Source organism: Carcharodon carcharias, chromosome 10, assembly GCF_017639515.1.
Source record: "Carcharodon carcharias isolate sCarCar2 chromosome 10, sCarCar2.pri, whole genome shotgun sequence".
NCBI classification, from domain to species: domain Eukaryota; kingdom Metazoa; phylum Chordata; class Chondrichthyes; order Lamniformes; family Lamnidae; genus Carcharodon; species Carcharodon carcharias.
The window spans coordinates 17,706,272-17,722,818 of NC_054476.1; the positions used below are offsets into that span (position 1 = coordinate 17,706,272).

The 16,547-nt window shown below is 40.3% G+C and overlaps 1 protein-coding gene across 1 annotated transcript in view; it reads right to left on the reverse strand.

Annotated features, from left to right (window-relative positions):
• Nucleotides 1-16,547, reverse strand: part of ano5a (anoctamin 5a) — a 266,097-nt gene that overhangs the window by 199,747 nt on the left and 49,803 nt on the right. The window contains exon 2 of the mRNA XM_041198339.1: nucleotides 6,743-6,813. Coding sequence (XP_041054273.1) covers nucleotides 6,743-6,813 — 71 coding nt within the window. The remainder of the gene's footprint in view (nucleotides 1-6,742; nucleotides 6,814-16,547) is intronic.

The following is a 16,547-nucleotide window of genomic DNA, read 5'->3' on the forward strand; positions in this document are numbered from 1 at the left end:
AGCATCCTACTCCAGTGCGTTGTTTAATTATTCACCATCATTCGTGACTGGATATGATAGGACAGCAATAGCTTAGATATGATCCATTGGTCGTGGGATCACTTAGCTCTGTTAATCACGTGCTGCTTACTTTGTTTGGTATGTAAGTAGTTCTGTGTTGTAGCTTCACCAAGTTGACACTTCATTTTTAGGTATGCCTGGTGCTGCTCCTGCCATGCCCTTCTGCACTCTTCATTGAACCAGGGTTGATGGTAATGGTAGAGCAGGGGCTATGCTGGGCCACAAGATTAAATATTGTAGTTGAATACAATTCTGCTGCTGCTGATGGCCCACAGCGTCTCATGCCCAGTTTGAGTTGCTAGATGTGTTCAAAATCTTAATGGAGGAGAGCCGGAGAGGTTTAGGGGAAAACAAATTGCAGAGCTTTGGGCCTAAGCAACTGAAGACAAGGTTACCAATAGTGGGACGATGAAATTCAGAAAACACAAGATGCCAGAATTGGAAGAATTCTGAGATCTTGAAGGTGATTGTGGTTGTGGGGCTGGGGAAGTTATAAAGAGGGGCAAGGCCTTGGAAGAATTTGAAAACAAGGATAAGAATTTAAAATTAAGGTTTTTAAAAACAGAATAGCCTATTACTACTGCACCCTGGTCCAATTTTCCAAAAGCCTTTCCGTGTTCTTGGCAATGATGAAGATCACGTTCTTTGGATCATTTTCCTGGTTCCTAACTCTGCCTACTGCTGTAACATTTAATGTGATTATGGTAATGGACTGTGCTAATTTTCAAACAATCTAAACTTTAAGGGCTAGACATTCTGATTAACATTATTTTTAACACTGTTTTGAGCTATTTAATAATGGGTTAAAGTGGTCATTAGAATAATGTTGACTGCAAAATCTAGGTTTGAAAGTCATCAGCAAGTCACATTGCTTTAGTGTTGGAGTGTAATTGATTTCTGAAGGGCAATCCACCTACCTTTCTTCTTTTAAACAAAAAAGTATTTTGCTGGAAAGACCACTTTCTTCTGAATATTATCCCTTGGAATTTGCTGACAAAAATTTGATCAGAGATCCTCATCTCAGGAATGCACAGACACGCTGATTAAAAGCTGAGTGCTGCATTTCCTCGTAGCCTTTAACCTTACATTCTAACCCAGAATAGCTGCAATATATCTGTGTCAAACGTGCATGGAAACATAGCCCCTGGCAGCCACTCAGACGTTTGCACATTTCAGTCATCTGATCCTGTCCTCCAGTAAAAACAGGACACTGAGGCACTTCTGTTTCTTCAGCTTCTACTGCCAAACTTGCTCAAAAAAGCATGTTAACTCCCAGTCAGGTCCTCCTCAAAAGAAATCACTGATTGAAGAAAGTCCAGCAGTGCAGCACCTTGTTCAATTCCAAAAGGGACACCCTGGCTTTAACAGGTTGAGGTACGACATTCTTCAGCCCCATTTCAAGTTGATAATACAGGGCTGATTTAAAAACAAAACAAAAGAATTAACATTTCCAGTAGTGTGCCCTGATCCTCAGGAGGCGTATATGATTACCCATTCGTTATATCATCCACAATTTCTTATAATTACTCATGGTAGATGAGACCCATCTGCTGGGAAAACACGTTCATATAAATTGGGCCTTACACAACAGCGAGCAGGAATATAAGCCATAAAGCCCCTGGCCCTCCTTTGCCATTCAATAACTTCATGGCTAATCTTCAACCTTCCTGTTTTAACCAGGTATCCTTTGATTCCTCTTAGTGAATCCCCATCTCAGCCTTAAATATACTCAATGATTGAATACCCAGAATTGCAAAGATTCACAACTCCAAGAGTAGAAATTTTTCCTCATCTCAGCCCTAAATGGCCAATGAGCGGAAACAGCCTCACAGAAACAGGCCAAGCTCTCAGAATGTTCTATGTTTCGATGAGATTCATTCTTCTAAGCTCCAGAGATTTGAGGCTCATTCTACCCAATCTCTGTTCTGTTATTCATCCTGAGCTGGTCAATAAAAAAAAAATTGTAATTATAATACAAACTGATAAAAACAACAGGTCATGCAGCATCTATGGAGAAAGAAACCGAGTTAGAATTTCAGGTCAATGACCTTCCCATCTTTCCTCATCCCTGATGAAATGTAGGAGGGTTGAAGCAAGTGAAATGGGGAAGGGTGGAAAAAAGGACACAAGAGAGAGAGGGCGCTTGAGAGAGGGCGGAAGACTGGAAGGCAGAAGAGGTTAAATGACATAAGAGTTTGTGGGAATAGCCAAAGGAGTTGGAAACTGAAGAAACAAAGTATGTGTTCAGACAAAATAGGTGTTCCATCCAAAGGCACAAGGGAAAGAAAAATGAGAATAAAACCAAAACCTGCGAAGAAAAGAGAAATAAAATGGGGGCAAAAGTTTTGGTCTGACATTGTTAAGTTCAATGTTGAGTCCAGAAGGCTGTAAAGTGCCTATTCGAAAAAAATAGGCGCTGTTCCTTGGGTTTATGTTGAGCTTGATTACAACACTGCAGGAGGTCAAGGACAGAGAATTCAGCGTGGAGAGCAAATTGGAGAATTAAAATGACAGGGAAGCTTGGGGTCATGCTTGCAAACTGAACTTCAAATGATAAACCCAGTTTTGTCATTCATACATCCACATCAATAGTTAAAAATTAATAATCATTTCAGAATTGCTGTATTACAGTTGAGGACTGTGTTGCCAGCTATCAGAGCCAGGAGTTCCCCAACAGGCTGGGCCTTGAAGGCCTTACATAGAAACGTTACAGCAATGAATATACTTTCCGACCCACAGTTTAGGTGCTCAGAACAGCAACTTGGAATGGTGCTACACTCTAGCAAAGGGGACGTTCTGTGTTTCATGGTGCCTGTTTATGTCAATCTTTTGCACAGAAATGGTGGTGGGATGTAGATTGGGCCTGCAATCTCCCAACATCAGCTGAGTCACTGTGGGAAATGAAAAAAAAAAACAAAATACAGGAGTGAGAGTCATGGACAAACTCACTGTGGTCAAAACACATCTGCTGGAAGTAGAGATTAAACAGCCAGTTCAGGGTAGCATTGACAAAATGTGTAGACTGGCCCTTTGCTCTGTGGGATCCAGTTATGGTAGCCAAGAAAAAAACACGGTAATGGTGAGAAAATAATATTTTCAGTAGTAATAATAGTAGAATTCATAAGAAGGATCCTAACGTAAAAACTACTACACCCTACAAACATTATTGGCCCTTCCCCTATTGTCCAATCTGCCTTGTTTGTGGCAAATATGGTTCAGAATATAGGGAATACAAATGTTGTAATCCTGTATCAGTTACCATGCTCAACTACCTTAAGTAAACTCTTGCAAAATTACCCCCTCTATCCCATGTGTAGCATTAATCAGAACTCACATGTGACAAGCCACTCATGAGATCATAGTGGTATCTTGGCCTCCAATCAGATTTATGCTCTATTGGAGCTTATTAGAAAGTATGCCACTGGAGTTTAAACCTCGCTGTCCCTTGTCTACTATTAAATCTTTCTCCTCTCACATAAACCAGTTGGCCAGGCCTTTTTCAACCCAGGCAATTAACTTGCAGCACCATGGCCGCTAGCAGCCAAAGCACATAAAACAATACTTTACGAGAACAGATCTTGTCTGACTAAAAAGGTTCTCATTTTCTGTTGCACTCACCCTCTGTCCAAATTTGTCTTGAGTCATGAAAATGACTCAGTTATGCAGACCTCTGTTTGATTTTGAACCCATCAGCTCTATAGGAAAATATAACGTGTGCACACTCTCACCAGGATGACCTCGTCTCAGCCTGGAGTTTCCTAGAATTTGAGACTAATTTCCAAGACATTGCTGGGAGCAACAGAGGAGAAAAATCAGAGCCATTAAAGAAAAAAAAAGTCTTTGCTGGTGATGAGAAAGGAGAGGAGCAGTCTGACGGTTACCAATCATCAGGCCATGAAATGTCTGCTCGCTTTTCAATTGACAGAAGGTGGCAGCGCACCGTGAGAACGGACATCATGGGTGACCAATGGGGGAGGGTATTGTGGGGCAATTGGAGGTAGCAGATCATGCTAAACCTCGAGAAGTACATCCAGCCGGAGTTGGCAACCCTAACATGCTGACATCCTTGTATATTTCTGAAATAGAATTTTTTTTTGTTATGTTTAGCTGACCCCAGCCCACTTGAGAAGGTGTAACTGGAGGGACTATCACGCACAGGCAGAACTACAGGCAGCAGCCTTGATGTGCCTAGGCTCCCGGCTCCCAAAACATATTCGAACTGTCGAGAGATTAAATCCTGTGGGTTGGAAATTCTGCTCTGCAGAAGATTATAAAGTGGCAACCACCGAAGCAGAACTGCTGGAGGATTTTTAATAGCCTGAGAGTGGGCAAGGTAGAATGACAGATTAAAAAGCTAATTCTAGCACTAAGTATGGAGAGGGATATTGTGGAAAAAAACTGCTTTTAAATGACTGAAGGACATTTATGCTGCAATTCCAAACATCTTTCCAACCTAACAGCTCAAACAAATTCCACCCCCACCTACCCCCCTGCCTCTCAATAAAAGAGGAACATAGCTGAATAACTTCCAAACACTGCTGACAAGCAGCTGAAGCCGATCTCTGTAACAATTTACTTGCTGTGGATCATATTAAAAACAACGAAAGCAGTTTTCTTCCTTAAATAGCCTGACTGCAGCTTTATCTGCGCACACAGCAGTGGAATGGAATTTAGAATGCTTGGCAGTTCCATGGTCTTGATATTGCCGCCAAAATTAAAAACGTATGGGCAGGCCAGCGCTCATTTTAAAAAGGAACAAGAAATCAAGATTTATTCCCTTATCTTTGCGCCCACTGCAGCATTGTAACGAGTGATCACCAGCCAATGCTTGACTGTTAGAGGAGCGCTGGAAGGATTGTTAATCCTCCAGGATTAATTCCTGGAGAGTCCAGGGCAAAACCTAATCCCCAGGACACTGCTGTAAGCAACTCAGGAGAAAAACCATACAGGCATTCCTCCGGTTTCCTTTAAATACTTTCATTTATTGCTTTTAAAAATATCAGAATTGGGAGTTCATGTGATTTTACTACAAGCTAGGATAATAATAAAAAAAAATTCCATGAACTTTTAAAAATTACTTATAATTTTGCTCCAGACAAAGTACCAGGATACACATTGCAACATTCTCATTGGGTGTGGTGAGGGAGACTGGAGTTCAGATCGAAGCTTTAGTCCCAAGTAGAATCTTAGATAAAAGCAAAAAAACTGCGGATGCTGGAAATCCAAAACAAAGATAAAAATAAAAATACCTGGAAAAACTCAGCAGGTCTGACAGCATCTGCGGTTGAAGAGTCATACGGACTCAAAACATTAACTGTGTTCCTCTCCGCAGATGCTGTCAGATCTGCTGAGTTTTTCCAGGTATTTTTATTTTTGTTTTAGAATTCTTAGATATCTGATCACAATTGGGGAAGCATCTGGACAGTAGTGGTCATTAACTTTTCACAATTTACTTCTGCACTTCAGTGAGTTTCTGCTGATTGTTTCATGTTAGCACCTGATTTCAGAGATCCATTCTCCCCGAGACTTCCATGAGTGAGGAGACATAAACTGTCAGCCAGAGCCGTGGATTGCAGGAATGTCACTGGTCATCCAGGGGTGAGCCTCAAGGGAAATGGAGAGTTTCAAGTGACAGAAACAAAACAAAGCTGAACAATGAACACAGTCAATAGTATTAAGTGTCTGTAGAAGTTTCTAAAAGGGGAAACCTTGCTCCTTTACAGGAAATCTATATTTTCAGTAATACTCTAGGAAGGATGTGAACGCATTGGAGTGTGCAGGAGAGGCTTACGAGGATGATTACAGGGATGAGAAACTTCAGTTATGAAGAAAAATTGGAGAAGTTGGGATATTTTTTTTCTTGGAGAGGAGAAGGCTAAGAGGAGACTTGATAGAAGTTTTCAAAATCATGAGGGGTCTGGACAGAGTAGATAGGGAGAAACTGTTCCTGCTCGTAAATGGATCGAGAGCCACAGGGCACAGCTTTGAAGTGTTTTGCAAAAGTAGCAAATGTGAGGTGGGAAAAAGTTTTTTCACACAGTGAATAGTTAGGATTTGGAATGCACTGCCTGGAAGTATGGTGGAAGCAGGTTCAATTGAGGCATTTAAGAGGACATTGAATGATTATTTAAATAGAAACAATGCACAGGGTTATGGGGGAAAGGCAGGAGGTTGGCACGAAGTTAAAACGCTCATAGCTGGTGCAGACAAGATGGGCCGAACAGCCTCCTCTACACCGTAACAGTTTTGTGATTCTGATTCTGGTACAAAATTTATACATTAATTCTTGTCAATACTCTTGAAGGTCATTCTATGAAGGTCATTTCAACACCTTACCAGATAGTCACAATGCATGATGGTCATATTGTCCAAAAGGTTTTATAACACAACACTTGATTAAAAAGGACACAAGACTAAAACATTAAAATGAAAACGATAAAAAGGAAATAACTGAAAATACTAGGAATACACAGCAGAGTAATCCAGCATTTCTACAGAGAAAACAAGAAGTTATATTTCCGACATATACGCTTCCAGCTTACTTATCATCAAATTAGGTTTATCTGAAGCAAACCCTTCATTTTGATCATTTATTACAGCCATAACTGTTCTCCCAGCACTGCTATTTTACAAACCTTGTAATATATAGAGATACAGTAGGTCAAGAAACAACAAGATTTACCTCTGGATTGCCAGGAATTCCTCCTTCTCTGGTACCATTGGAAGGGTCATAGTAAGGTCCATTGTCTTCACCTAAAATATGGAGGGAACATAATGAACAACATGAGTTTTTCTGCCAGGACAAAGGCTGCTTGGAAACTTCAAGAACATTTTATGAAGGAAACAATCTTTTCAAAACATCATCCAACAGCTTTTCTGTCAGCATCTTTGTGCAGCAAGAGAGCATGGCATGATCAGGCATATGCAAAAACAACATTTCATGACTAAAAATTTGATGTGGCTCTTTCAAACATTGTGGGAACAGAATAATGATGCAGGCAGAAGGCATATGAGCATGACTCTTGACTGGCAGACCCCAAGTTTAAGCAACATTCTTCACATAATCTAACACACCCTTCTCTCTCCAGCCCTGATGATGCAAAAGAGTGGGGTGGGAAGTGTGGAAGACTTGCCAGCTGTGCCTATCCAAGCTGGACCAACTGTACGAAAAACTATGGATTCTAGATTATTCAGGTGGGGGATAGACAGGGAGATTGACATGAGTGCAGCTATTTGGAGAATGGTGTGTTCCTGGCTTTTTATTTGGAGTAAAGGTCAGCTGTCATGAGTCCATAAGGCCATAAGACATAGGAGCAGAAATTAAGCCATTCGGCCCATTGAGTCTGCTCCGCCATTCAATCATGGCTGATAAATTTCTCAACCCCATTCTCCCGCCTTCTCCCTGTAACCTTTGATCCCCTTATCAATCAAGAACCTATCTATCTCAGTCTTAAATACACTCAATAACCTGGCCTCCACAGCCTTCTGTGCAATGAATTCCATAGATTCACCACTCTCTGGCTAAAGAAGTTTCTCCTCATCTCTGTTCTAAAAGGTCTTCCCTTTACTCTGAGGCTGTGCCCTCAGGTCCTAGTCTCTCTTACTAATGGAAACATCTTCCCCACGTCCACTCTATCCAGGCCTTTCAGTATTCTGTAAGTTTCAATCAGATCCTAATTAATTAATCATGGGCTAAGATAGGAGGGGCAATCACAAAAATTCAAAATACTTCTGTAGATGCCTACACAAATACCTCAGCCAAAGTGTTCAGTTTACTGTAGGTTGTAACAAACAACATTAAATGGAGCCAGAATCAACCCTCATCCAAAATTCCAGTTGGTGCGCAAATAGTTACAGGACAGAAGTTTCAATTCCAAATTACTGCTTTGTTCACTGTGGATCACCAGCACCCCCTCCCCCAGCAATTTAAAAGGAAATCTCAAAATACTTTTAACCCCTTTTCACAGGAAAATGTTTCCTTGTTCTTGCTGCCACATGATGCTGTGGGAAAAGAAAACATTCTTTTTTTGGCTCTCTAAATGTTCAGAAAGCAGTTTAACCCACCCTCCGCCTCACAACATCCTTTTTAAATGCTTTGGAGAAAACTGTTGGGCAGCTAGTGAAACAATATGAAGCTGCATCATGTTCAATGCAATTTACCTTGAAAAAAACAGTAACTCCACATTTAGAGGGAACAATAAAATCACAAAGGAAAGAGCTTGAATGCGGATGAAGAGGCAACAAGAAGTTGAACCCATCATTCAATTAAAAAGGAAGTGCATCCACCTGCATAGCTACATGACCTGAATTTCACTAACGAAAGCCCTGAAAGCAAGCAGCATGCATTGAATCCCCTATTCAGTAATGACAGGGAAACTAAGGGCCATGTTGTTGGAGTCAGGAAGACTCTTTGGACCTTTAAAAATGGCGGGTGGGACCCTGATGCGGAACTGCCGCTCCCACTTCCAACAGATCGGATTTTTGCCAGCAGAGGGAAGAGGATGGGGCTTGACTCACACAGCAGGGAAACCTGAACTCAGCAAGGCCTTTTGACTGAGATGAGGAGAAATTTCTTCACCCAGAGAGTGGTGAACCTGTGGAACTCATTACCCCAGAAAGCAGTTGAGGCCAAAACATTATTTGTTTACAGGAAGGAGTTAAATATAGCTCTTGGGGCAAAAGGGGTCAAAGCATATGGGGAGAAAGTGGGAGCGGGCTATAATGCCAAAGGGCCAAATGGCCTACTACTGCTTCTAGTTTCTATGGCCTTAGTGTGGAGTTCAATTTGGCTGTTGGATAGGAGTTATGAATTGATGGAGTAAATGTAAATGCTCTTGAAGTGCAGATAAGGTCTGTTTAAGTGTCATGATCTGAATTTTAAATCCCTCCTCTTTAAACATGAAAAAAAAGGCTTAAGCTGTCAGTAAGGGCTTAAAAAACAACCTTTGCCAGACTACTTCAACTGACAGGTCACCTGGTGTAGTTTAGAAAAAAGTTACCATCTGGTCATGCAGTTTCCAGAGGTCTTTGCTGATGTTGCCCCAAGGGCTATTATTATGTCAGTTTGAATGGTTGACTGAGTTTAAAAAGCTTCAATTATCTCAGCACGGGTTCTGAGTTAACAGTTTGATTGACAACTCAAAGAGACCTTGAAAGGATTAGTTGTCTTTGATGTGGGGTCTGAATGAAGTTTGTTTCTATAAGAGATTAACTACTTGAGAAGATTTAAAAGCTGTGTATGGGTTTCTTGAATGGGAGCTTTTTTCCCCATTATCAAATGTGTATGAGTAAGCACTGTATTAAATTGTTAAAATTCTTCTTTCATCTGCACATGGTGGAAGCTGGGTGAAAGGTTATGGAGCTGGCATGGCAGTATGGGGGGCATGAGTTGGCATGGAGGTGATATGGGGGTATGAGGTGACAGAGATGAGGGGGCATAAAGGGTGAGGGTCATGAGTTGGTACAGAGGTGGCAAGGTACTATTAGGGGGTATGGTTTGTGGATGGGGCATGAAGGGGTTTGAGGGGTGAGGGATAGAGGGCCTAACAGCATCTAAAAACAACTAGGCTGAAGTTCCAGAGAACTTAGGTGGGCCTTCTAACCAGCCCATCTCAGCTCTTGTTTACTCCTGTCTGTGGCTGCCTAGAATCTGCTTCAGGGGTCAAACTGCATCGCCCCCCCACCCCCCACCCCCACCCTCCCACCCCCAAACCCCTCCCTGGAGTGAAAATTGGATCAAATAGAGCCCTTTTAAACCAAGGCAGGTCTGCCGAGTTGGGAGGATTGTCGACTTGAGCTACCTGTCTCAGTAGCAAAAATCTTTTATAAAGGCATTGACTGCAACAGCAATAGCATGTGGCATTTCAGATGAATTCACTTTCCCCAGAAACTCTTGTTCAACACTGATAAGTATAGCAAATCAGCTCAATTACTGAGGAGTTCCACAAAATGCAATAACATTTACACAACATCAAGATTAACACTGGAAATACCAAAAGGCACAACTTCTAATCACTTGCACATTGGTTTGACACTTGGAAACGAAACACAGCAGAACACAAAATGCACAAAGCATTCACAGAAAGATTTATTATACCTGGTGATTCCACTCCGATGCCAGTGATAACTGCAATATCTTCAAGGAAGAAAACATTAGGTTTAGGGGATGAGGCAAAGCAAGAACAACTTGAACCCATTAAGATAAAATAAAGCTTTGTTGCGACACTACATTAATCATCAGGTTACATTAATTGAGGAAGAATAGCGTACTTTCATTTTCATAATTAGTAACCACACCGAAGTCCTTCCATGTTCTGAGGTTTGTTCAGGGAGCATTGATGGTGCAGCAGCACATTGGCCTGTCCAGTTGTCATTGAAACAGCCTCTTATCTGTTTTACCACTGGTACTAAGCTGCTGGACAATGGATTCAGATGGCCAAAGTTTCCTCTGCTTTTAGACGAGGGTATATCCCTTCTCTGACAACAGAATGGGCAGCTTTACTCAAACACTTGAATCACAATTCAAAGGGAAATGCTTCAGGAGTTGTGCTAGAAGCACTGGCATGGGACAAAAATCAAACAACTTAAAACCAAACAATTTTGTAATGCACCAATCACGTTTATTAGTATTCAAGATGAAGATTTAGCGTTTGGATTAATGCACAGTGCCTCCTAAAATCTGAGAAGTTAAAATTGAAAGTACAAAGGGCTTGTCTTTGTCAAATTAACTGTTAAAGATTAGCTTCTACTGGCAGCTAAAGAGAATATGAAAACTGTAGCTTTGAGGCCATTTTTCCTTCAGGATTCTGAGACTAAATTCAAATTGTACTACCACGGTGCGGATCTGTAAATAATATACAACAGGCATACTTCCTCTTGTTTTCCATTTTTAATCCAGGCTGGGTTTAACATGAACTAACCAGGAAGGTGCCACTCATTTGCATGGCTCCTGGTGTCCAATTTTAATTTTAGAGATGCTAAGTAGAGATCCCATGTGCCCTCTCAGGTGAATGCAGAATATCCCATGTCACTAATCCGAAGAAGTACAGTGAGTTCTCCTCAATATCATGGCCAATTTTTATCCCTCAATCAAGATCACTAAAATAGATTACCTGGTCATTTACCTCACCCCTTTTTGTGGGACTTTGCTGGGTGAAAAGTAGCTGCTTCACTGGCCTACATCACAACAATAACTACACTTCAAAATGTACTTCACTGAGTGAAAACAACTTCACATGGACTGCAGCAGTTCAAAGAAATGACTCACCACCACCTTCTCAAGGGCATTCAGGAAGGCCAATAGCTATCAGCCTTGCCAGAGATTCCCACGTCATATGGATGAATAAAACACAGGAACTTGACACAAAACAATTAACCAGCAGATTAGAAGTAGTACACAGAGAAATTTCAACCCGACGGTCTGCTGCTCTCACCTTGCAACTATCTGTGTACTGGTGAATGGCGAATTGAAGGATTACATCATATTCTGTGAAATTCATTATTTAAAAGCAAAAATATAACTACTGATGTATTTTACTCAATGACAAGGTTGCTGATAATTTCTAACGCATCGTTGTGCAAAATCAGTACTTTTTTTTAAAAAAAGAACAAAATCAATGTCAACAAGAGTGTTGGAATTTAGGTCATTACTGCATTTGGATTTACACTGTAATCTACTGTTCATTATCTCCTGAAGTACTGCAACACTGTTAGCAGCATTCCAGGGAGACACCAAGGCTCAAAAATTAAAGCGAAAACAAAGGACATAATGATATAAAAGATATAATGGGAAAAAGAGAGGGAAGGGAGGGAGAGAGTGTCCAGGGAAATAATTGCAGGGAAATAATTGCAAAGACTCACACAGTATTTACAAATCCTTTATGGTCCTCAATGCTGCTTTAATGCATCTTTACATTTCAATTAATTATGGATTATAGTCCTGAAATCATATCCAACTATTCACCATTTGCTGTATACTTTGTCAGGAGGAAATATTTCCTAAGTTGAGAATTCACTGCAATCACTGGGGAACAAACCTTGAAGATAGATTTCCATAATAATATCATCATAACTGAACTAGCCCTTAAACTGATGGAGCTCATGGACCGCACTAAATTTCAAATTGGTTGAAGGAAAGGAAACATTTTAGGATAGTTGTAAATCATTGGAAGCATACTGATTTCTTATGAGTCACAACCTTCTTGGTGTCCATACCTCTGATACAAGGACAACCACAAGCGAGATATGAAAATGGCGGACACTGACATTGACACCTGGCAGACAGTTGTCGACAGCCATGAACTCCAGAGGTTGACTGTTTGGAAGGGCATTGGAAGAGGTGAGCAGAAATAAAAAGCTCAGCTGGCCAAGAAAAGGGCCCAGAGGAAACAGAGGCCAGTGAATTGAGCACCTTCTCAGCCATTGTCTTCTTCTGCAGTAAATAGGGCAGAGACTGCCATGCCAGACTGAGGGTCCTGAGCAATGCTTAACAGAGTTTACACCCATGGCTCAAACCATCATCTCATGAGATGCAAGCTGCCACAGATGTTGGCCTATATCGCACTCAGATGCTTGGCTTCAATCACATCACAGTGAAATCCCAAGCAAATTAATTTACAGTCAGATTGAAAGCACAGGTCACTGAACAAGCCAAACTGCATTATAGTTTGGTAAAAAGACACAGATTAAACTGCAAAAAGAGTTAATGGGGATGCTGCATTTGCAACAGGAAATGAAGATACTCACTTGGAAGTGAGCAGATTCCTTTACACTCAAACTGGATGAAAGGGAATAACATAAGAAAATCTTAACCCTACCTCCAGCCACATGAAAAGCCTACTATATTGTAATCCAATTAGATACAAATACAGTAAGGGAGAACGGTGCCTTGTTATGGTATTAATCCAGGCCAATTATTCATCTCTCAAACTAGCCAGTTATTAGCACATTGTTGTTTGTGGAACTTTCCTGTGCACAAATTGGCTATCACATTTCCTACTTTACAACAGTTGTTACAACCGCTGAGGACTGTGCCAGGATTCACCCTTTCTTCCCCACCCCTTGATTGATGGTTACAGTTTTTAAAAAATTTTATAACAATGAAGTTAATTCAGTGTCTGCACTTAACAGTTTACATGCTGGTTGCAAAGAACTCAGTCTGACAGGCTTTCTTGAGTTTAAACAGAAAGGGGTTATTTTATATTGAGCTGAAAAGCCACCCAGCTAAAAGAAAGAAATATATATATATATATATATATATATATATAAAAGTTAAACACACATTTTGACCTTTGCAACACACACTCATGCAATAATTAGAGGTTTTGCAATAGAGGTGGCTAACTTTTAGCCAAAGCAAGATTCAATGATAAAAGGCAAAAAAAGAAAGTTCACTCTAATGCATCCTTCACTGTTATTCATGGTTGAGGCAGTTTTTTTTAAAATGGTGGTCCCAGTTTTTCACCCGGAAACGCTGCTTTGGGATTTTGAAGTGTCCTCTGGAACTTTTCTGTCTGTTTGTCTGTTAACTTTAGTATGATTTAAAGAGGCAGGGTTCCTTTTGATTGACATTCTCTATCTCCGATGTATTCCAGACTGTATCAGAGATAGAGCTCTAACCTGAGAACAGCAGGGAAAGAGAAATGGTCTTACTGCTCCATTTGCAGACTTCTTCAGGTTGCTAAAAGCAACTAGGCTATTGTAATAAAAGACATTTCAAAATGGTGATTCTGGTCTTATGACCTCTCTTCCCATAATGATTCAGAAGGCGATTGATTAGTTCATGTCTGAACAGACCTTGGCAATTATATTATGTCCTAGATGATTGGTTTCTTTAAGGTCCCAGTTACCACTTCTGAATGGACCATTCTTCCCTCTGATGAGCTAGGAAGAACATATCAAAGGTATCAAAAGATAGAAATGCAAATGATGAGAGCCAGTTCATCTTTGAGGTAATTCTTGACATCAGCAGGCATGAAATGTCCAAATTGTAATCCACATTGGAAGCCTCTAGAAATCGACCAACTTGTAAAACTAGATGTGCCAGGTGACCTGTGGCAGCCATCTTAAGTCAATGCCTTTGCTTGCTTTAAAAGCCCTTTTAAAGAAGTTCAATGTATGGTTGACCAGCTGATTAAATTAAGGATTAATATTCCATGTGCACATGTCACATAATCATGACACGGTGAAAACACTCAAAAGTACTTCATTGGCTTTAGCTGTTTGGACGTCCTGAAGTGATGAAAGACACACATAAGTCAAAATTTGTTCTGGATGTGAAACCCCTGCCCATTTCAATTAGCATTGGGGTGGGAAGGCCTTCTATGAGCCTTTCTGCAGGAAGGCAGCAGGTCCTCACCCACCTATCTGCTGCCAGAAATAATGCCCTCCACCAATATACTTGCCACAGAAACGGGCATTAAATTTTGCCCATGGTTACAAGGTGACCAAGTTTGGGAAATAAGCGTTCCAGGTGATATAACATCTCAAAAAGACAGACAGAAGGAAAAGGAGGAGGAATAGCCATGATAGTAAATGACAACATAAGGACAGTAGCGAGAAAAGATCTTTGCTCAGAAAATCAGGGAGTAGAATCATTTTGAGTGGAATTAAGAATAATATGGTCAGAAAAATGCTGTTGGGGTAGCTTATTGTCTCGCTACCAATATATACCATTGGACAGAGCATTAATCAAGAAATTATTGGAATTTGTAACAGAGGCAATGTAATAATTATAGAGGAACTTTAAGCTTCATACAGGCCAAAAAGGTATGTCGGTAAATAAAAAAAATGTGAAACATATTGTTACACAGATAGATTGGAGAGGTTGGGACTATCCTCCATGGAGAAGAGAAAGTTGAGAGGAGATTTGATAGAGATATTCAAAAGCATGAGGGGCCTGGATAGAGTAGACAAGGAAAAACCGTTCCCATTGGTAGAAGATTCGAGAACAAACAGGCACAGATTTATGGTAATTGGTAGAAGAAGCAATGGCAACATAAGGAAAAACTGTTCCCCCTAGGAAGTGGTTGGGATCTGGAATGCACTGCCTGAGAGTGTGTTGGGGGCAGGGTCAATTAAGACATTTAAAAGATAATTGAATTATCTGAAAAGGAAGAATGTCCAGGGTTATGGGAAGCTGGCGCTAGTTAAATTTCTTCCCTAGGAAGCTAGCACAGACAAAAGTGGGCTGAATGGCCCACTTTTGTGCTGTAACCTTTCTGTGATTTAAAGAAACAAATCAACAAGAACGCATTCCATTAAAAACCAAAATCTCAGCAAGAAAGATCTATCCATGGCTTTCCAGGGAAGTTAAGGGAAATATTAGATTACTAAAGATCATAATGGTGCAAATAATAGTAATAAGCCTAAAGATTTTGGAGTGTTTTAAAAACAAAATGAATACCAAAAAGCTGATAAAAAGGGAAAAAATAGAACACCAGGGACAACCCCCCAAAACACCCACTTGGTCAAAACACACGAGTAAACTGCCTACTTTACAACAACTCCCTTATAGATTCTAACTAAAAAAATCCAGTAATATTACCCAAGACAAAGAATTGTTGTGACTTTAACAAAGGTAGACCACATGACTCCTCAAACACTTCAACTCAGAAGTAGAAATCCAAAAGAAAGGTTCTGAAAACAAAGACTTTTCTGGCTTAAAACTGGATGGCTCCTTCAAATTCACTACGTTTGCACCTCCCCAGCATACTGATCTGGTCCCAGGACATTTACCCCACAAAGCCACACACTCAGCTAAACATCTTTACTTAAATATTTTTTTCCTCTTTCATCTCAAATTCCATTGTCTTCAACACCTCTTTGAACTCGACTTCTCTAAATATAAAAATATTATGTTCTTGTCATTAAATATAACTATATTGTAATCTATTGTAAAAGATAGGTTAACAGTGAGGGTTGGATTAGTTTCTCTATGTGCACATGTGTGTATGTGCGGGTTTTAATTGAATTACATACAGCTGGTCTGGGTGCTTTGATGTACCAGAAGGGAAACTAGGTTTGAAATACTAAATATGTAAACATGGCTGAAGTTTTAGAATGTGAAGTATGAAAAAGATTTGCATTTTTAGATAAACCAGAAAGAGATGGGGTATTACACCTAGCTAACAGAGGCTAAGCCAAACAGTGCGCTTATTTTTCCCAAAAATTACTGATAATATGAGTACTATGAAAGATTTGTAAAGTTGCAAAGGCACATTAGAACACTGGGATTTATATTAAAAAGGGAGAAGCATGTCTAAAGATTATGAGGTTATGTGTAAGGAAAGAAGGCATTCTAAGACATAATAATGGTAAAAAGCCTCCAGCCTCTATGTACAAGCTGCTGCCTCCAGGAACCGAAGCTAAGAGAATTCATTTTAATTATCATTGTTTGGGGTATTGTGTGGTTCTGTTGAAATCTATGTTGTTTTACTGTTGCCTTAACGGAGGTGTAACTGGTAGCTAGAGTAATTAGGGGAGCTAGG